Source organism: Lissotriton helveticus, chromosome 1_1, assembly GCF_964261635.1.
Source record: "Lissotriton helveticus chromosome 1_1, aLisHel1.1, whole genome shotgun sequence".
Classification (NCBI taxonomy): Eukaryota; Metazoa; Chordata; class Amphibia; order Caudata; family Salamandridae; genus Lissotriton; species Lissotriton helveticus.
The window spans coordinates 476,551,588-476,574,746 of NC_136057.1; the positions used below are offsets into that span (position 1 = coordinate 476,551,588).

The 23,159-nt window shown below is 44.5% G+C and overlaps 1 protein-coding gene across 10 annotated transcripts in view; it reads left to right on the forward strand.

Moving 5' to 3' along the window:
- CNOT2 (CCR4-NOT transcription complex subunit 2) overlaps nt 1-23,159 on the forward strand; it is a 427,872-nt gene that overhangs the window by 80,182 nt on the left and 324,531 nt on the right. For all 10 annotated transcript variants that reach the window (XM_078673911.1, XM_078673914.1, XM_078673916.1 and 7 more), the window contains exon 2: nt 12,014-12,092. In XM_078673911.1, the coding sequence (XP_078530037.1) occupies nt 12,014-12,092 (79 nt within the window). The remainder of the gene's footprint in view (nt 1-12,013; nt 12,093-23,159) is intronic.

Genomic DNA, 23,159 nt, shown 5'->3' on the forward strand with positions numbered 1-23,159 from the left:
CACGTCTTCCCATTGACAGAGATTGTGTTACAGATGAAGTCACTTGCATAAATTGGGTTTTAGAGTCTAGCATTTCCGAGGAAGAATGGTCACGGAAAGTTAATGATGATGTTGTTTTTCAATTACTGAGGAATGTTATCAGGAATGGTTGGCCAGATTATGATACTCTTGAGAGTGTATCGAAGCCTTTTTGGTCTGTGAGAGATGACTTAACTTTTTTCCAGGACAATTTAATAAGGGGTGATAGAATTGTGCCTCCAAGTGATTTAAGAGAGAAGGTGGTAAATCTCGCTCATGAAGGGCATTTGGGCAGGAATCTTACGAAGGCTCATATCAGAGAAAGATACTGGTGGCCTGGAATGGATCGCATGGTAGAAACTGTTGTCAAAGATTGTCATTTGTGTGCAGTCAATGACAAGTCACGTACCACCAGTCATTCTCCATTGTCACCTGTTGAAGTTCCTGTCGCTGTTTGGACAAAATTAGGCTTAGACATTGCAGGTCCATTTGAGCTTATGCCCTCACATGAGAGATATGTTGTATTATTAGTTGATTACACTTCCAAATGGGTAGTGTCCAAATGCATGAGTATAGTTAACTCCAGAACTGTAATTGAATTCTTAAAAGATGTGTTTGGGTCGGAGGGTGTTCCCAAGTTTTTACTCACTGACAACGGGGTACAATTCACTTCCAATGAGATGGATAGTTTCTTGAAAAGCTTGGGTGTTATTCATCAGAAAACAGCTCTTTACTCTCGTCAGGCAAATGGTCTCACGGAGAGGATGAATAGAGTTGTGAAAAGTTGTGCACAGAGGGCGTTAGAGTCCAAGATTTTTAGCAGTGTTTTACGGGAGACGTGGTGGGCACACCGCACGACTCCCAATGCTGTCATGCAGAGGTCTCCCTTTGAAGCCTTGAGAGGTAGATTAGCTTGTTCTAAACTCAATCCTACTTGGCTTCCGGAGAAGGTTAGTGGAGACAGCATTGAAAGAGAAGTAAGGAGGAGAGAAGTTTTGACAAATTATCAGCCGAAATATAAACAACCTTATGATGCTAGAATGGTTGTCAAACATAAGAAATGGAACATAGGTGACAGCGTTCTTGTAAAAAAACCGAAAATTGGTCACAAGGGTGTTTCGAACTTCATTGGTCCTTTCACCATTGTTTCCATTAGGAAAAATGTTGTCACTTTAGACAATGGTTGCACTTGGAACATGTCTAAGTTAACCAAATGCAATGATATCAGGAATCATTTCAATGCTAATTCCAGTCTCTCTAATAATTCTGATATTTCTCCCTCCACTAGTTTCCAGAGAGATACTCCTAAGAGATCTTTACAACTTCCCAAGAAGTTCAATGATTATGTGATGCATTAATATCTTTTTGTTATTACACTTTCTTCTCCTATTGTTATTATTACTATTCCTTAGCAAAGACCTCATTTTTATTATGTATAGGGGATGTGTTACGTTGCTGTATCTTTAAGAGTGTCATACTTGATTACATCATTGATGGAATGATTACATTCCAATTGTTGAAGAATGAGTTTGCTGTAACTTCTGCCTGTTGATGGTTGTACATTAAAGCTCCTTACCGCCGCCACTGCTGAGAGTCTGCAGCAGGTCCCAGCCGCCACCGCCAAGAGTCACCAAATTTACAAAGACCGCGCTGCCGCTCCGGGGACCACAACACCCGGCAGGCCACGCGGTGGCGCACAGCACGTGACCAAGGACGCGGGGAGAACGCGCCAGGAGGCGCTACAAATTCCCCGACACCCCGGCAGAGCGGGGGAGACAGCTACCTTACCGCCGCCACCGCTGAGAGTCTGCAGCAGGTCCCATCCGCCACCGCCAAGAGTCACCAAATTTACAAAGACCGCGCCGCCGCTCTGGGGACCACAACACCCGGCAGGCCACGCGGCGGCGCACAGCACGTGACCAAGGACGCGGGGAGAACGCGCCAGGAGGCGCTACAAATTCCCCGACACCCCGGCAGAGCGGGGGAGACAGCTAACTTACCGCCGCCACCGCTTAGAGTCTGCAGCAGGTCCCAGCCGCCACCGTCAAGAGTCACCAAATTTACAAAGACCGCGCCGCCGCTCCGGGGACCACAACACCCGGCAGGCCACGCGGCGGCGCACAGCACGTGACCAAGGACGCGGGGAGAACGGGCCTGGAGGCGCTACAAATTCCCCGACACCCCGGCAGAGCGGGGGAGACAGCTAACTTACCGCCGCCACCGCTGAAAGTCTGCAGCAGGTCCCAGCCGCCACCGCCAAGAGTCACCAAATTTACAAAGACCGCGCCGCCGCTCCGGGGACCACAACACCCGGCAGGCCACGCGGCGGCGCACAGCACGTGACCAAGGACGCGGGGAGAACATGCCAGGAGGCGCTACAAATTCCCAGACACCCCCGCGGCGCGGGACGCGAGCGGGACGCCCGGGGCTAAGCCCGGACAAAGGGCGGGCCCTCTACGGCCCTCATCGGCAGGAGGAGGCAGGGGCAGGGCCAGAAACGCTGCAGGAAGCATTATCGCAAGTAAGACTTTTCGGATTTAAGAGTCTTTTTAAAAAAATTATAACCGTATAAAAAGTGAGTCTGCGTGTATATTGTCAACATGTCTACGAAAACTAAGGAATGTTTGCAAAACTCTCAAAACACTCTTGACAATTACCTTGTCCAAACCGTGAAAAAAATAAACACGCAGAGGAGAAATTCTTTGGGGTTGAGCCAATCCCCAGACCTACGTTGTCTGTCCCCTACTGCATCTATCCTGATCGATGACACTATTTTGCAGGAAGCCCACCAGGAGGGCATAATTAGTGGCCCTATTTCCCAAGGAACAAGTGGCACACCCGTCAACGTAGTCCCGGCCTCTGAGGTTTCCAATGTAGAGGCTGAAAGTGACATTGACATTGACTCCGATCAGGAGAAACAGACTCGAGTTTCATCGACGAGCAGACACCTAAAGGGCGTGCCACTAGGCCAAGACGATTATGCACTAAAAACCCACCCAAGCAGGGTGGTCCACGACCGGGGATAAGAAAGAAGAAGGCTATTACCCCAAAGTCAAAGCAAGTGAACATTGTGGAGGATAAACATAATCATACTTTTGAGGATGCTTTTTTTGAAAGGATTGCTGACTTTCTTGAGTTTAAAATTAACGCTATTGTTAAACCCCTAATATCAAAAATTGACAAACTGCAAGTGGAAATTAAGAGATTGGGTGGACTCCACACTACGGTTGCAGGTGGGGTAGAAAACATAACTACGTTAGTAACAAATCTGAGCAATATTACAGGGGGAAATGTGGTCAGAGAGGCTGTAAGTGATGGTGCAGTGAACCGGTTGCCAGATGAGAACTTACCGTCACAACCACCAACATCGATCGCTAACAGCGAGGGTTCTCTTTTAGTTAACATCCCAATAGATAGAACCCCCTCTGCCAGCTTCCCCCCAGTAAATGCTTACCCAACGGACCCCCTACAATTTTTAGTTGAAGCCACACCAGTGGTTCTAGTTTTAGCGAACGTCCCCCCTTTGGAAGGGGAAACAGTGGAAAGTCCCACCTCTCTCACAAGCAAGGCTTTGCACTGGTTAACCAGTAACATGCGGTTAGCTCCAGGGGGAAAGTACCATCTGGCAAGCGTAATTAAGTCAGCAACTAGGGTCCCCTGGTTGGGAAACCGACCGAAAAAGTTTAAAGGGGACTGCGTGGCAGTGAGCTTCTCAAATCAAGACGTCCTTCCCAATATACTTGCTAACCTATTTCCTCCTCAGCGCAGACAGGGTACTGTTGTTCCCCTAACCTTAAAGTTCTTTTATGGCGAACAGCAGAACGTCACCCACCCAAGAACTCCTGCGCCAGGGTGGGATAGAAACTGGGATTCAAACCACAGATGGGGGCAGGACATATGGCATAATGTAGCAGCCCATCATTCCCACTTAGCACAGCACAATCCTTTTGTAGAACCTCTTCAATTGTTTAATCGCTATGCCCCACTATCCTTCATGGATCAAAACGATTGACTCTCTCCCAGACAAGACAGTAATGGTGAGGGTCCTCCGTTTGCTCCTAGATTATCAGACCCGAAACCCACAGGCATTAGGGTCTGCAGAATTATGAGCTGGAATGTCGCTGGCATCAGAGCCAAATTCAACGATAAGAACTCGTTGGAGATAATTAGATCCAATGACATTCTTGCTTTCCAAGAAACTTGGGAAACGTCAGACAGACTTGTTCTGGACGGCTTTTCCCATTTCTTTGTACCGGCAGTACCTAGTAAAACAGGAAGGGCGAAGGGGGGCTTGGCTATATACATCTCCCTAGATATTCAAGGAAAGCCAAGACAGATTAAAACTAATTCAATAAATATTCTAGCGGTTGAACTAATTACACCAAACTCACAGCCTATATTATTCGTTAATTTTTATAATTCTCCTGTCAGTCAAATCTTGAATGAGCATTTGGTAACTCTAGAGGAATTCCTGTCTACCCACAGTGAGAATAGTGCTCATGGGTTTGAGGTGATCCTTTTGGGGGAATACAACATCCACCCATGTGATAGGGATTGCCGAGTGGAGCATGAGGATTTTTCGCCCTATTCCTCTACTCCGCATTTTGAACACTCACCACGTGGAGAGGCTTTGGAATCGCTCCTAGCAACTTTTAATCTTTATGAATCACATAGTTGCCATATAGGCTCGAGGTCACCAACATACGTGGGTAACAACACAGGCACAATTGTAGATTATATTTTTTTATCGTATAGTTTTCTGCCTGAAGTGCTCAACTACAAGGTAGAAACCTCAGTTTTTAGTGATCACAACCCCGTAATTTTAGAGATTGTATCACAGGGAGTTTTGGGTAAGAGGGTGATTGAGGCTTTATGTGTGACAGATTTAGACCTGAGTGATCAGAACCGCAGACTTAAATGGGACCAAGTTACCCCAATTACCTTTTTACAGGATACACTGGCCAAAGTTGAGGGGGCGGTTGCAATCTGCTTGGATAATAATAACTCTGTGACTACCATGATAGAGGCTTTCAATGTTATCTGCCGTCAGGTCAACTCAGACCTGACCGTTAAGAAAAAGCCTAATACACATAGGGGCCCCAAATGGTTTGATTCAAATTGTTCCAAGGCTCACTCAATCCTCCTGAAAGCCTTAAAAAATAAACCAAGAGATAAAGAAAAGATAGCATGACTGTAATGTTTCCTCAGTGATGCTATCAGGACGAGGAAATCTGAGATTAAAAAGGAGGCCTGGAATGATCTATTGTCGCCCGATATACAAAGAGATAGTGCTAGATTTTGGGCAATAATAAACCATCCTTACTTTGTGGGACTAGAGAATCAGAGAGCAGACTGCACCATACCTGACGAAAAGTGGGTCACACATTTCAGTAACATTTATAGCTGTCCTGATACCACTCTAGGCTGTGGAATGCAATTCACACAAGCAGTAACCACCATCTCCCCTTTTAGCATAGAGGAGGTGAAAAAAGCGATTAATGACACACTCTTTAAAAAGGCACCGGGGCCCGATGGGGTTCCCGCTGATTTCTTTAAGTGTGCCCCTGAACTAAGTGCCAAAATTATCACAAATATTTTTAACGTTACCAGGGACTTTATTTTTCCTACTAGCTGGGCTAAGTCCACGATAATACCGATTTTTAAAAAAGGACAGAGAACAGATCCGGCCTGTTATAGGCCAATCTCTCTCATTGATTCCAGTGTCAAAATCCTAGGAAGAGTCCTTTTAGGAAGACTGACCCAGCTTTTAGAAGGGAAGGGTGTCCTATCAAATGCACAATATGGTTTTAGAGCCAAAAGAGGAACTTTAGATCAGTGTCTAAATTTAGAACTGATCATAAATAATTACGCAATTGCCAAGGGGGGCTCTCTGTACATGGCCTTTATGGACCTCTCCTCAGCTTTTGACCTGGTTAACAGGGCTAAGCTGTGGGGGGTCCTTTTGTCCATGGGCATTGATGCTCCTCTGGTTAGGTATCTGGCCGAGTTACATAGAGATCTTAAGACCTCGGTCAGAGTGACCAGGGAAGGGAGATGTACTTGCCACTTTAAGTCAGAGAGGGGGGATAGGCAAGGGTGTATCCTTGCCCCCCTTCTCTTCACTCTTTATATAAATGATCTTGAGGCAGTCCTGGCAGCTTCCCACACCGACATCCCGCGTGCAGGTGAGACAAAGATACCTGTCCTCCTGTACGCGGACGATGCAGTCCTCTTGGCACGTTCCGGAGTGGCACTAAACAAACTCCTCTTTTCCTTTGGGGATTTCATGTCCTCGTTGGACATGAAAACCAATACAGATAAATCTCATGTAATGATTGCAGGAGCCGCAGGCAGGAAAAGAAAGTCAAAAACATTTTATTGTGTGGGGAAAGAGGTCAGGAGAGTGCCATCTTTTCCTTACTTAGGAGTGACCTTTGATGAAAAGGGCACGTGGGGCCCCCAGCAATCCGTTAAAAGCAACGCAGTGGCAAGAGCGGCCGCTGGGTTGCTTGGTTTTGCTAAAAAACTTGGAGCCCGCCCCATGGAAAGCATTATAAAGGTCTATAAAGCTAAATGTTTGTCGGTTGCCCAATACGGTTCTGTCATTTGGGGGTACACTAATCATGATAAAATCCAGAAAGCCGAAAATACATTTCTGAGAACTTTGCTTTCTGTCCCTCAATCGATTTCCACTTATATAATACATACAGAGCTTGGATTGGGCTACATAACCGACATTTTAAAACTAGCCCCAGTCATTGGATGGTTGAAAATTTGGCTCAACCAGGAGCTTACATTAAATCATATTATCTTAAAAGATTGTTTAGCCCTGGATAGAGCTCATAATATTCCGTGGGTAAAATACGTTCAGACGCAGCTAATTTTAGCTGGCCGACCTGAACTTTTTTCTTCTCCACATTTGATAAACCAGGAAGATAAAAAAACAGTTAAAAATATCCTGACAAATTTCTATGTTTTGGAGAGGGAAGCCACAGAGTTAAATAAACCCACAGTCAGGAAACATTGTATGCTGACATCTGCCCCTGGAATGGAACCATATCTTTTCCTGGTATCTAAACCATACCATCGTTTCCTTTTAACAAGATTTCGTCTTGATTTGATTCCCTTCATTCTGGGTAATTTTAAAACATGGAATAGACCCGATAATGCTGAACCATGTGATTGTGATCACTTTTCTATCCAGGATACGACTCATTTTATCTTGTTCTGCGGCCACTATACTGAGATTAGGAAAAAATATCTGTTTCCTATATTGTGCAATTTGGGCTTTACGCAGGTAAAACCAGCTTTGATGTTCCTGCAACTCCTTCCTAATGTAAAAGTAGCATTTCATGTCGCTAGTTTTTTGGTTGCAGGTGCATGCATAAACAAGCATCGCACAAGAACTAGGCATCTTGTTTCTGATTAATGATTACTTTTTTATATCTCACTGTTCTTAATATTTTTAATATTTATGTATAACTTATTTTGTATATCGTGATTTTAGAGTTTTAAACAAAATATTGACCTATACTAATTTGTGTTCTGATGAAATGTCATGTATTAATGCTCGTTCTTTTAGGTTCAAAATATGCTTTATTCGATATTCAGCAATGAAATATCATATAAGCGAAGAGTTTCATAAAATATCATACAAACATACAATTACAAAAATAATTTAAAACAAACAATTTGGTCAATTCATTAAAATAAGTAAGTGGTAACCAATTAAAAAGCAAGATCTGGCAAACCAATCTTAGAGTGATTAAAAGTTAACTAGAAAAGGAGCAATCAATTAGGCCTTACAAAATGACATAGCATGTACGACAAGATACATATATACAATTATTAAAAACATGATGGGCTTTTTCCATTTTACATGTCTGAGTATGAAAATGATAAAACACATGGTGGCCAGAGTCCCCTTTCACCAATTGTTATTGTTCATTACTCTGGGACCCGGGTAAAAATCGAACAAGTCCCAAGTAGAAATAGGGGCATCACCGGGTTTTGGTTGAAAAAGTCTTAAAAAGGGGACAATGTTCCTGTGTTTAAATCTGATCAATATCAGATCTCCCGAGATGTCTTTAGGCAGTCTGCCTAACCACCCCACCCTCCTGACGCTCACAATTCCGCCATCTAGGGCGGGCGGCAGCGGTCTGTTGTTGTGAAGCCAAAAGATGGTCTTATTTAGCAGCTCCTCGCTTGTTTCGTGATTTCCCTGACCAAGTTCAGGCACCCCGGAAAGAACGGACACGTAGGGGGCAGCTTCAGGGGGTAAATTAATTCTATGCCTTCTTGGCTGAGGATATCTAGGGGCTTTAAAAGAGGCACTTGTGGGGTTAGGAGTGTTATTATGGCCCCTTTGGAAGGGTATACTCAGGGCAGGGTCAATTGTTCGTGCTTTTCTGAGTTCAATAGGAGTAGGCTTGTCCGGGTTTATACAGAGCGTGGAACGTGGGGAAACAGCAGAATTTACAGTTGGTAGGTAAGACCTTTTTACTATTAGTTCAACACTGGTCAACCTGTCTCCCAACTCCTTAATTTTAGTGACCAGGGGTAACAACGCAGCATTCAACAATCGCTCAAATTCGGCCAATAGGGTTGATTGAAAGGGGGAAACAGGATTATTTAATGTAGACCCTGCTTTATGTGGCGTTAACACAATTGGATTGGCAGGGAGGGATGGGGAGCTACAACACATTAGATTAACATTTAATGGAGTTTCCTCATTGTTGAATTGGATTAAATCAGGGGATACAGGCACAATCTGGGTGGTACAGTTTATGAGATCATTGTCTTTGCCCAGTCTGGGGGGGGTTAATATATCAGGGACATAGTTAGTGCCGCACACGGCATTGAGCTCTTCCCAATAAGACATCATGGGAGGACTATGTATGGCCCGTCGACGACACTGGACAATGGAACATAAATATGTAAACTGTATGGTGTCTCTGTACCTCCTATGTTAGGACCAAGTGGGGTGGCCCGCCCCGGCCTCCTCTGGCCTCCGAGGGCCCGCCCTTTGCCCGGGCTTAGCCCGCGCGCGTCCCGCGCAGCGGGAAGCGCGAGCAGTTTTCAAAGCCCCCGGCGGGAAGGGGAGGGGCTGGCAGTCCGTTGTGGCTCCCGCTGACTCCTGGAACCTGTAGGCGCTGTCTGACTCAGCGCGCCCCACCGACGATGCGTCTCCCGCGGAGCGGGAGGCGCGAGCAGTTTTCAAAGCCCCCGGCGGGAAGGGGAGGGGCTGGCAGTCCGTTGTGGCTCCCGCTGACTCCTGGAACCTGTAGGCGCTGTCTGACTCAGCGCGCCCCACCGACGATGCGTCTCCCGCGGAGCGGGAGGCGAGAGCAGTTTTCAAAGCCCCCGGCGGGAAGGGGAGGGGCTGGCAGTCCGTTGTGGGTCCCGCTGACTCCTGGAACCTGTAGGCGCTGTCTGACTCAGCGCGCCCCACCGACGATGCGTCTCCCGCGGAGCGGGAGGCGCGAGCAGTTTTCAAAGCCCCCGGCGGGAAGGGGAGGGGCTGGCAGTCCGTTGTGGCTCCCGCTGACTCCTGGAACCTGTAGGCGCTGTCTGACTCAGCGCGCCCCACCGACGATGCGTCTCCCGCGGAGCGGGAGGCGCGAGCAGTTTTCAAAGCCCCCGGCGGGAAGGGGAGGGGCTGGCAGTCCGTTGTGGCTCCCGCTGACTCCTGGAACCTGTAGGCGCTGTCTGACTCAGCGCGCCCCACCGACGATGCGTCTCCCTCGCTCGTTCTTTTATGATTTTTAATAATCGAATAAAGATAATTGACTGACTGACAAGCTCCTTCTACAACTTATCAGATTTCAGAGCTTTTATCAGGGGGGTCTCTTTCTCTCTCTCTTTATCCAGTGTGTCTCACCCAGATCACAGGAATGCAGCAATACACACATATGTCTGAATGGATTCCTCAATGCCTCAAGGCTTTACCTGGTAGGCCTTGGTTTCCTAAAATGGAACCTATGATTCACCATGTAATCTACCATTTACAGGGCATACTTGCCCTCAGTGTACGGACATAGCACATACACTATTCAATCTTTTTACCTCTGTGCATTTTGCCATCACAGACCTTCAGCCCATACATTCATTCTGTGCGCACTGCAAACACACACACAGCCATTACACACATTCCCCCTTTTCGCATTTCACAACACCTTATCCCTTTTTGTGTTGTACTTCTCACAGACACCCAGCACATACTTTCACTGCCCACTCATTATATAGCACTACATCTCCCTTGTAATATATTCCTTTCAGGTATACAATTACCCAGTACCCCCCACGCCCCCACACACACACACATACAATACATGCACTGCACAGCGCTTCTTCATCCGTGTGCATTCCCATGCACACATACATCCAGCTCAGAGACACCATTCCTGTGTTTTGCAGCAATCTACATCCAACTGATGTAGGCCAAGGTTGAGTTAAGCACACAGCTGTGAAACTTTAAAATCGTGAGTGAGCCTTTAGGGCTCACTCCTGTGACGCAGTTTAAAAAAGACCAGTTCACTACTATTGATCTACCACTGTAAGGGTAGCGCTTTGGGCACCCCTCCTGGCCCAACAAGACCACGGTCCGTGAGACAGGCATATGTCATGGCATACATGCATGATCCAAGTTTGCCTTTGACCACAAAACTCCGCGTTGGGGATCCAGACAACAGGGCACCCATTGCAGGGGTACTTGTCCATAAACATGCTGAGGACTTTGTCGTTCCAACTACCTGTATAATTAAATGTCAAATAAAAGTACAGTCAAACATGCAAATACTCTTTTTCTTTCTACTACTATTTACCTGGTCACGGTTTAATGAAATTCGAGACGCTTCCTCTCAATTCTTTGCATAAACCATCCATTAAATAAAAGGGACTTTGATTTATGAACAACAGATATCACTATTCTCTTCATGCCTTGCCCCACTTATTCGACTCCTATTTGAAATTGCACGTTATTATTCGACTTGTACATGCATATGTTCACCCTTCTGACTCTTCTGTATGTACTTATATGATTTGCCTCTGTCTAGACCTTTAGCCCGTGAACCTTTCCTTCGCACTTACTGCAGTCTATCAATCTTATAAGCATTTAGTACCCTCTCTCTCCTACTGTAGAAAGTCGTCCATAATAAAATATATTAAATTCTTCGGTTACACGTTTGCTGTTTTCTCTCATGATCACTAATTAGTGTTTCCAGCTGAAGTTAACTGTACTCCTAATTAGTTTTACTTTTTAAAACGCTTGTTGGGTGTCCTTTTAATCTTTCAAGCTCGTCTTTAAAGCTTTTTGATTTTCTCAGTTTATCTCTATATTAGAGTACTTTACCGCAAGACTGCCGGACTGACCTGTTTCCTAATATTATGCCAAAAAGCTTACTTAGTTGTGAATGGTTTTTTTTTTTTTTGAAGTTCTAGATTTGCCTGATTGCACATTTTAGATGAAAAATGTGGAGAATCATGAGCATACTCGCCTGTTCTCTTTTAAGTCTTAGACAGTAACTGCTCCTTTGATCCTCACCCTTTCCCAACCCAACCCCACGACCCTAGACGTTTTTTTTCAGTAAATACAAACAAAATCCTCAATGAGAACAATTAAATGCATTTGTAATGATTTAGTATCTACACTTTTATTTGGTACTTTTTTCATACAGAAATTTAAGCAGACTTTGCAGAAAGTGTTAGAAGTGGTTGTTGAAAGGGAATGGTGGAAGGGTAAGCGATTAGCTGAGCATTGTTTGTTAGAACAATTTTACTTGGCACCAAGAGTTGGTTATCAATATTGCGGCTATGTACTTTTTCACACTTTAAACCTGAGAAGAAAAGTATTGAAATGTAAATAATTTTGTCTATAGACTAAGCCCTAATGTACCCATATTGTTTTACAGCCAAATAAATTATATACATTATTACATGTACCATTATGTGAAAGCATGCCCCAATTGATTCAGTTGATTTTACTAATGTTTTCTAGGTTTGCCCCTGACGAGCAGAGCCTTTTGGATAAAGGTGGCCTTTACACAGACCACCTTTCTCTCCGTCCCTCTCATCAGGTAAGATGGAGCTCATGATATATATATATATATATATATATATATCTTATACCCATTAGTGCTGGAAGTGATATGAGTAACCTTCCTTTAAGATTATAATATTGGTGTTACAAGAGAGTAGGGCGTAGCATATGGTTTCCTTCCTAGTGTTTTTACATATGCATCTTGTCTCCTGCTATTTTCACTTTTATTTGTATTGTACTTACCAGCACAAAGAGACTTGGTACTTGGTACGAGAAGCTCTAAAATATAAATGGATGCTTTGACCAGTTCTGTGAGTTTCAGTCGGTTTTAAAGTGTGCATGTGCACACCGTCCCTTAAACCTAAAGATATTGCACAATTCAGAATAATCATTTTTAAAAATAATGTACGAGTTTACCCATTTCCTTTTTAGGTCTCGCGCCTAGGGTTGCAGTGCGGAGCATTGCTCGTGCAGCGCGAGACCTCTTGTAAGGGGGTTTTGAAAACTGACCACACGCTTGTGCAGGTCGTTTTGCTCTCACTAGCTGCCATTGGGTTTCGGATTTTTTTTTTATTTTTTAAGAAAGGCACGCAATTTGGCAAAGGCGGGTGCATGTCCCACGCGTGTCTAGCACACGCAGCAGCGTGCGTTCGCGTCGCTGCCGCGCTCCCTAGCCCCCTCTCCTCTGTGGTGCGCGCACACCACTGGTTTGGATCCCGCTCCTCTGTGGTGCACGCGCACCACTGATTTCGATTCCCTGCTTGTTTTAGTTCCATTGTGAAGGTTTTGGATGTTGTGTATTTTTAAAATGGGACTACAAGGTCCAGAATACAAATAAAAAACCTGGACTGGAAAATGGGCACTCACATATGGACATAGGAAAGGTGAATATCTCTGGCCTAGAACTTGTCAACTACTCTGCTATCCATTTTACAGCACATCATCTGCTGTTCTTACAAAAGAAAAGCTGTTGTACTTTCAACCGGCACATAGTAGGACGACTATACTAATAGTGAGGCATAATGTATTTTGTTATAGAGAGCCCTTTATGGAAGTTTACGTGGGTGTCCTGTGTTGACTGCATCTTCTGCATCAATAATGGCACTTCTTGGCAACACTATTACACTTCCTATGGTAGTGCCAACAGTTCTCAGCAGAGCTGAGGTACGTTTGATGAGACAGTCCTGGCACTTCTCAGAACTCTGTGTGTACTCTGGGGGCCCAGAGCACCTGCCCTGCTTAGTTTACAGTTTGGGCCCTTCCTCAGACACAGCCATAATTGTGTCATATGTGAAGAAACTGCCTCTGCGTCCCGTGGCTTCCGACAACCACTCGATGTGACATTTACTTCTGACATCTGTCCCCGTGAGCAATGACAACAGCGTGCAGCTTGGCGCGGTAACGTGTTGGCTAGTTATAACTCCTGTACTTGGGTGTGTGGACATGAGTTGGGGTGGCGTGATATCATGACTCTCAAACCCCTATCATTTACGTTTGCCTCTATCCGTTCTCGGGACTGCATGTTAAATTGGCAGCCACGAATATCCTAAGCGGAGCAATAGTCCAGGTAGTCCTTAAACTGTCGGAATTGGGCGTCAACAAGAGTATCTGGTTTCCAGTTTTGTACTTGCTTACACAATGCTTTTCTAATGCTACTTTAATCCAAATGAAATGAAGTTTATGTAAGACTACAACTCACAGAATGCGTCTTTTTTTTTTTTTAATGAATGCCCAGTACCGGAAACAGTAAATCGGATGAAAAAGGCGAGTTGTTGAGCTGGAGAGTAGAGTTAGAAGTGGGTGGTCCATGAAATCAATTTGGCCAAAGAAAAGGGAGCCTAACTAGTTCTTTTTGGTCACAACAGCAATGCACTTCTGAGGCAGGATAGGAAATCCAGCCAAGATTCTAGAAGTTAAGCCTAAAAGACGTCTTGTACTGGGTGTAGAGATTACAGGTGCATTGGTTAAGAGAGGTACAGGATCTGGAGGCAGTTCTGGGGAGCTTAGGAGGTTTAAGAATACACTGCTCATGGGCAGAAAAGAAATGGCAAACTGGAAGTCTTAAATCACCACAATTGTCAAGTCATGGTAAGTATGGAATAATATATGCATGTCTGGTGTAATGCTTAGCCAAAACAGTCTCAGAAGTAATGGAGAGAAAATGAATAGTGGTAGCTTTAAACTATTGACATCTGTGGCGGAATGTAATGTGAGGTACTTAGTAGAATAATAGAAGGCATAATCCTCTCCTCCGAGTCCTTAATCGAATTGAAACTTTCCGTACGTTAGCGAGGAAATTTTTCATTCCCATGGAGGCTTCACTGATAGTATTCAGTCACATCCCTGTGTAGTTTGATCAAAGCTTGTCATTCTCAAAATGTTTTCCTTGTAGGGTATAGTGTTTCATGGTAATTTAGTGGCAGAGTAGTGCCCTTCTTTCTTCAAATGTTTAACTAGCTTTTTTTCTTACAAGAATGTGATGGCAGCCTCTGTTTTTATAGATATATTTTTTTATCGTCCCAAACGTTCTTGTGGACAATGGATGATTGTTTTTTTTTAAATATATTCTCAGATTGTAGTGCATGTCATGAAAGATTCTGAGGTGATCATGATAACCAGATTGCATATGATTGTGTAAATGACTGCAAGCTAAGTTGACATTTTAATCTTACTTTAAGGATTGATGACCTGATTTTACCCTTAGTTTCAGCCTTTGACCTTTAACCAAAGCCCAAATCATTACATAAGTGTTCACAAAGTCTATTGGTTAACCTTTGCTTTCACTCACTTTCGTACTAAAGTAGTGTTCTAGCATTTCTACTGACCCTTGCTACCAGCGCTGTCTCACCCACTCGACCAGCGGCCGGGCTTGGCTCCGCCACACCTTTGCTTGCAGCGACTGGTCGGGCTTGGCTCCGCCGGTCTGCCTACATCCCCCAGGATCCCACGGGGGGAAGTGACGACGCCTTTAACCAGCGCGCCAGGCGGCGCATAAAGTATCGTCAGGGGCGGAGTTCCCCGTGTTCCAGCATTTCTACTGACCCTTGCTACCAGCGCTGTCTCACCCCCTCGACCAGCGGCCGGGCTTGGCTCCGCCACACCTTTGCTTGCAGCGACCGGCCGGGCTTGGCTCCGCCGGTCTGCCTACATCCCCCAGGATCCCACGGGGGGAAGTGACGACGCCTTCAACCAGCGCGCCAGGCGGCGCATAAAGTATCGTCAGGGGCCGAGTTCCCCGTGTTCCAGCATTTCTACTGACCCTTGCTACCAGCGCTGTCTCACCCCCTCGACCAGCGGCAGGGCTTGGCTCCGCCACACCTTTGCTTGCAGCGACCGGCCGGGCTTGGCTCCGCCGGTCTGCCTACATCCCACAGGATCCCACGGGGGGAAGTGACGAAGCCTTCAACCAGCGCGCCAGGCGGCGCATAAAGTATTGTCAGGGGCCGAGTTCCCCGTGTTCCAGCATTTCTACTGACCCTTGCTACCAGCGCTGTCTCACCCCCTCGACCAGCGGCCGGGCTTGGCTCCGCCACACCTTTGCTTGCAGCGACCGGCCGGGCTTGGCTCCGCCGGTCTGCCTACATCCCCCAGGTTCCCACGGGGGGAAGTGACGACGCCTTCAACCAGCACGCCAGGCGGCGCATAAAGTATCGTCAGGGGCCGAGTTCCCCGTGTTCCAGCATTTCTACTGACACTTGCTACCAGCGCTGTCTCACCCCCTCGACCAGCGGCCGGGCTTGGCTCCGCCACACCTTTGCTCGCAGCGACCGGCCGGGCTTGGCTCCGCCGGTCTGCCTACATCCCCCAGGATCCCACGGGGGGAAGTGACGACGCCTTCAACCAGCGCGCCAGGTGGCGCATAAAGTATCGTCCGGTCCCTCGTCCCGCGAGGACGCGCGCCGGACAAAGCCCGGACAAAGCCCGGACAAAGCCCGGACAAAGCCCGGACAAAGCCCGGACAAAGCCCGGACAAAGCCCGGACAAAGCCCGGACAAAGCCCGGACAAAGCCCGGACAAAGCCCGGACAAAGCCCGGACAAAGCCCGGACAAAGCCCGGACAAAGCCCGGACAAAGCCCGGACAAAGCCCGGACAAAGCCCGGACAAAGCCCGGACAAAGCCCGAGACAGTCTGAGACAGTCTGAGACAGTCTGAGACAGTCTGAGACAGTCTGAGACAGTCTGAGACAGTCTGAGACAGTCTGAGACAGTCTGAGACAGTCTGAGACAGGTAGAGACAGTCTGAGACAGGTAGAGACTGGACTGGGCACGCCATACTGCCTGTACTGGCAAAAAGTCATCTTGCTAAAGTAAGATCGCCTGTACCTTGTCATATGTACATTGTATTATTTCTTTGATTCCCCTTCTTACCTCCGGTGCTTAACTTGACCGTAATTGCCCGGTTTAAAAACCTGTGTTCCAATTATCTCCATCTAGGATGCCGAAAAAGAACATTACTGTCGTGGAAAACACTATGGACAACTACATGGTTCATGTAGTATCTAAGATCAATAGTGATAGAAGACAGTCATTGGGTTTAAGTCAATCTCCCATTTTACATCCTATGAGTCCTCCACCTAACTCCCCATGGGTAGATATCACATCTCAGGAAGCAGGAAATCAAATCCCAGACACTGAGACACATGATAGTGAGATCCAAAACCATAGTGTTCTCCAAGAGTCTGACCAAGACTCAGTTCATGTCACCGATACTGAGTCCCAGCCTAATGATGTCATACATGTGGACACACAGGCGGACAGCGTAGTTGAAGATCCCTCAGCTCTAGTGCCTAATACACGGGCGATCAGGAAATGCAGAAAGACACAGTTAAATCGAGGAGGGAGGAAAAGGGTTGCAACACCCCCAAAAATTAGGGACAAGAGCACGGGAAAAAGGGATGACAGTATCAAACAGATAGCTGATGACGAATTATTAAGCAGGATAGCGGACATGTTCGATAGCACGCTCAAGGCTTTTATTAAACCGGTGGTGGCTAGACTTTACAAGCTTTGTACTGATGTGAAGAAACTGGGCACGGCCCAGAAAACGTTAACGGATGAGTTAACAAACTTGTCAACCATGGTCACTAACTTAGCCAATACCACTAAAGAGCTTAACACGACTGGGACAGAGGAAGGTGGTATTGTAGCACAGTCTAATTCATCTGGACACACACCAGCAACACATAATAACCTTTTATCGTTAAGAGAAGACCCACCTCTAAACGTAGCTGAAATGCCAATAAATTCTGAAAATGACTCTCTACATTTTATTGAAGAAGCCTCACCCCTAGTTTTGGTACTTGCAAATGTTCCATCTTTGACTACTGGCCAGATAGAAACCCCTACATCACTGACAAGTAAGGCCCTCCATTGGATGTATGACGTTACAACGCATACTTTTACCACGCCTACCATTACCACGCATTTTTTACAACGCAGGATCCATGACAACGCATACCATTACCACGCATGTATTTACAACGCATATACCTTTACAACGCATACAATTACAACGTAAGTATAGGTAAGTATATAATATTTTTTAATATTTCATTTAATTAAAATTAATATAATGTAATTTAATTTAATTTAATGTAATTTAATTTAATGTAATTTAATTTAATTAATTTAATTTAATCAATTTAATTTAATGTAATTTAAATTTAATTATATTTAATTTTTACACTGTACCCTTTTACCCAAAAACCCAAAACTGACCCTGAACCCAAAAAATACCCCTTTTACCCAAAAACCCAAAACTGACCCTGAACCCCAAAAAATACCCCTTTTACCCAAAAACCCAAAACTGACCCTGAACCCTAAAAATACCCATTTACCCAAAAACCCAAAATTGACCCTGAACCCTAAAAATACCCATTTACCCAAAAACCCAAAACTGACCCTGAACCCTAAAAATAACCCTTTACCCAAAAACTGAAAACTGACCCTGAACCCTAAAAATACCCCTTTACCCAAAAACTAAAAACTGACCCTGAACCCTAAAAATAACCCTTTACCCAAAAACTGAAAACTGACCCTGAACCCTAAAAATACCCCTTTACCCAAAAACTGAAAACTGACCCTGAACCCTAAAAATACCCCTTTACCCAAAAACTGAAAACTGACCCTAAACCCTAAAAATACCCCTTTACCCAAAAACTGAAAACTGACCCTAAAACCTAAAAATACCCCTTTACCCAAAAACTGAAAACTGACCCTGAACCCTAAAAATACCCTTTTACCCAAAAACTGACCCTGAACCCTAAAAATACCCCTTTACAAAAAAACCCAAATAATATTTTTAATAAAATAATATACTTACCAATACTTACGTTGTAATGGTATGCGTTGTAAAAGTACCTGCGTTGTAAATACATGCGTGGTAATGGTATGCGTTGTAATGGATCCTGCGTTGTAAAAAATGCGTGGTAATGGTAAGTCGTGGTAAAAGTTGCGTTGTAAAGGTTGTATACCCCCTCCATTGGCTATCTGGCAACATGCAGATGGCCCCTCATGGGAAACAGCAGCTAGCAGGAGAGGTTAAATCAGCGAGAAGGGTGCCCTGGATAGGACAAAATCCAAAAAAGTTTACTGGTGACTGCGTAATCTTTAATTTTACGAACGCAGTCACATTATCAAACATTTTACTAAACATACTTCCCCCTCAACGCAGGAAAGGCACCATTGTCCCTCTTACTTTAGAATTCTTTGGCAAAAAAACAACGTAGCATGATCTACCCTAAGATAAATCATGCCTCCTCAAGATCAGCCTGGAATGATTTATCAAATGGATGGGGCATAGTTGCGCCTGACAATAGTTGGGGGCACAGTTCAGATAGGTGGGAAAGGCCTCAACAGCTATATCAACATGAACACCAATATCCTACCCACTTTAACTACCAGTATAATATCTCTATTTGAAACAGGTTCAACGCCCTTTATGGACAGGGAGGTTTGGATGGGGTCGAATGACTACTTGACACACCCCTTCCCCCTATTCATGGTAATTGTAGACAACAAGGTGTAGAACCAGGATATGAGGAATACTTAACTGTGACGAATGGACCTACCCATGATTTGCCTGCCTTACTAGCCCAGACAAATTGCTCTATCAATCCACCAGATATGTATAATTCTTTAACTACAGACATAACACATAATTCTGTGGAAGGACAGGTGGACAGGCAACCAAGCGAAACACAAGCTCCTTTATCTGTAAAGTCCAACACAGACATAAATACTAAAATTTCCTGTCCAACACTACCCTGCAATGAAAGTCTGATATCTTGGAACATAGCAGGGCTCTGCGATAAATCCAATGATGTCGGCTGGCTGTCTCTAGTTAAACAATACGCAGTAATTTGTCTACAGGAAACATGGCTGGTGGGGAAAAATGTACATATTGAGGGTTTTCAGAGTTTTTTTTATTCCAGCAGAACCCTCATCTAGTGGTAGAGCAAAAGGGGGTTTGGCAATTTATGTTAATCTGGCTCTTACATGCTCCAAATCTGAGTTCTATTCTGGCAATCGAAATATCCAGGTTCTGGAGTTGAAGAGGGGCAATATCACTTATACTTTGATTAATTTCTATAATGCAACCAACCATTTAGGTGATTGTAATATACAGTCTTTATGTGACTTTTTGAGAGAAAATGCCGAGAGATTGTCCTGCCAGTTGCTACTTGTTGGTGACTTTAATACACATCCATGTGGACACCCCGGAGAGACTGCCATTAACCATCTAGGATGTAATGGCCTGGAAGGCTTCCACTTTGATCACTCGTGGCGTGGAACAGATTTAAACTCACTAATGAATGAAAATAATTTAATCTCTGCAATGTCAACAGTGGCGGACCAGACTATTTTCTCTATTCCCACGTTTAAAGGTCACATTACTGGATCATACATAGACCATATTTTACTATCGGCTGACCTTGCTAATACTGTCCTGAATTTCCACATCCAAATGAGTATTTATAGTGATCATAATCCTATATGTATTAAAATGGGTGGGGGAATTTTTGAACAGCGAAAGTCACGAGTGGATCGTGGGTCCACAAAATGTATAAATGGGAAGCGTCGCCTAAAATGGTCAATGGTGAACCATGAAAACTTGTACAAATCTATTAACATTACCTGTAGTCCTGATTTTTTGTTATGTACATCACCTGTATCAACACCGCAACAAATCTTGGCATCCTTTGAGGCAGTCGCAAAAAAAGTAGGATCATTGTTAACGGTGGCAACTAGAGGGAACCTAAATAACAACCCAAAATGGTTTGATAAAGATTGCTCCAAGGTTAGTCGCGAGCTTAAGGTGGCACTGACAACCAAACCTAGAGACCTGGCGCTTATAAAAGTTACGCGAGCCAGGTATAAAAAGGCCCTAGCAATTCGCAAAAAAGAAGTAAAAAAAAATGTGTGGGAGTCTCTTTTAGATCCTGAAATATTAAGAAATAGCGCAAAGTTCTGGGATATCATAAATAAACCCCTATTCGATAATCCAATTGATTCTACATTGGGTACAAACATCCCAGAAGAAGAGTGGGTTAATTATTTTAGTTCTATTTTTAAAAGTAACGAGTCACAGGCAGAACGCATTCACGTTGTATCAAAGGAAAAATCACTGCTCTTCACAATAAATGAGGTCGAAAAAGGAATTGAAGGGCTCACTAGTAATAAGGCCCCAGGACCGGATAATCTTCCACCGGACCTTTTTAAATCCTGCAGTTCACTTTGGGCGCCAGTCCTCACCGCAGTACTTAATGCGGCTGCGGCTTCCGGTTGCCCAAAGTCTTGGGGGGTATCTACTATCGTACCCGTGTTCAAGAAAGGAGACCGTAATAGCCTCCTTTGCTACAGGCCAATATCCTTAATTAACTCTATTGTCAAAGTAGTGGGGGGCGTAATTTTAAATAGATTGGTTGCATGGGCAGACGAAAATAAAGTAATATCCCCCATTCAATACGGATTCAGACCCGGTCACTCTACTATTACCCAGTGTCTGAACTTGTACCTAATCACAGGGAAGTATACTAAGGCCCGACAAGATACAATTCACATGGCGTTCATGGATCTTTCGTCGGCATTCGATTGTGTGAGCCGTAGAGAGCTCTGGACCGCGTTGGAGAAAATGGGTGTAGAGCAGAATTTAATTAATTTACTAGCAGACATGCACTCTGACTCAAGGGCAAATGTCCGGTTCATTCAGGATTTAAATATGACAGAAGAATTTAGTGTGCACCGGGGTGTCCGACAAGGGTGCATTTTAGCCCCGTTCCTTTTTAACCTATATATAAACGACCTGGAAGAGCATCTTTTAAGTACAGGAGCAGATTATCCCTATATTGGCCGTAAAGGACTGCCAGTTCTGCTTTATGCGGATGACGCAGTCCTCCTGTCTAGAACCGCTAATGGTCTTCAAACATTATTAAACTCCTTTTTTATATTTATGAAATCTCGTGATTTGAGTATAAATAACTCTAAATCTTTCATAATGAAGGTTGGCCATGGTAGTAAAAAATCTAATTGTCTCACTATAAATGGGGCAAAAATCCCTATCACAAAAACATTCTCCTACTTAGGGGTCCTATTCGATTACTAACTGAATTGGGGACCCGTAGTCCAAAAAAAAAAGGGAGATTTAATTAGGGCAAATGCTGCAATACTTAATTTTGCAAGAAAAATGGGCAATACCCCTGTGGCAGCATTACTCCAACTCTACCAGGCCAAGAGCGTTGCCATAGCATCCTATGGCAGCGAGTTATGGGGACATGTCCACTAGGGGCACTTGAGATAGTAGAAAATAATTTCCTCAAAAAGATACTAAGGGTCCCTGGTGGAACAGCAAACTTCTCCGTACACGAGGAGCTAGGTGTACCATTCCTATGTGACAAAATAGCAGTAAACCCTTAGTATGCTGGCTACAATGTTGGACAAACAGTGATGTCCCCCTTACCCAGCTAATACTGAGGGAAGCGCTAACATGGGAAAATAGGCTTAAGGTTCCCTGGTTAAGGTATCTAAGCAACTGCTTTAGGGAAATTGGGCGCCCTGACCTTTTCTCAAATCCGAATTCCATTACGAAACAGGATGTTATCTCCGTAAAGAAGACCTTTATTACTTTACGCTATTCAGACAGGGAGGCCGGTGAAATAATGAAGGGAAGCGTACGTAAACATGTGGTATTAAAAACAACTTTGTTTATGGAACCATATCTGTCATGGCCAATGACCAGTTACGATCGCTTCCTGCTGATAAGATTCAGGCTGGACTTATTTCACTTGTTGCTGGCCGTGCCAAAGGGAGTTCACCGTGGTCAAGTGTTGTCGGCTTGCGGCTGCGACGAAAAGTCTCCGCAAGACCTGGCACACTTTTTATTCTTTTGTCCATTTTATGACATCCCACGTAGGCTCTATTTAAAACCCTGCCTTAAAAAACTGAATTTCTCCCAATATAGACCAGCACTTTGTTATCTGCAGATGTTAGGGTGGGATTGTACTTTATTTGTGTGTAGTTTTTTTAAATTGGCACTCAAATTTAGGAAAAGCATGGAAGGTTAACTGTTCTTGTAACTGATACACTTTTAGACAAATTATTCTTAACTTTTTTTATGATTGTATAATAATTCTTTTTAATATTCGAGTGTATGCCTTGCCTGTAAAAAATTTTTTTATCCTTATAAATATCGATAATGAATTTAATCAAGTCATTTTTAAACTTTTTTATGTAATTATGTGTTATTACATGTTTTGTTTGTAATGCTTTTATGGTTATTTCTGTAAATAACCGAATAAAGTTATTTGACTTGACTACTAAAGTAGCCAGTCAATGCAATTTGGCATTAATAGTCCTTGCACACACAACAAAGCTACCCTGAATGAATGAAATTCAATTTGGAATGTGACCGGGAGTTACAAGGTACTAGGTGGGGGTGCCGGGCATCTCAAAGAGTGTGAAGGACTGTCCACACACACCACAGGTGTCATGCTTCATCATCTGAAGTCCTCGCTCTCTAGAAACCGCATTTGGTAGAGAGCAGGCCTACACCTGGAGTCAGGGAGGCACTTCTAAATTCTAAGTGGGGTCCCACGAAAAAAAGAGA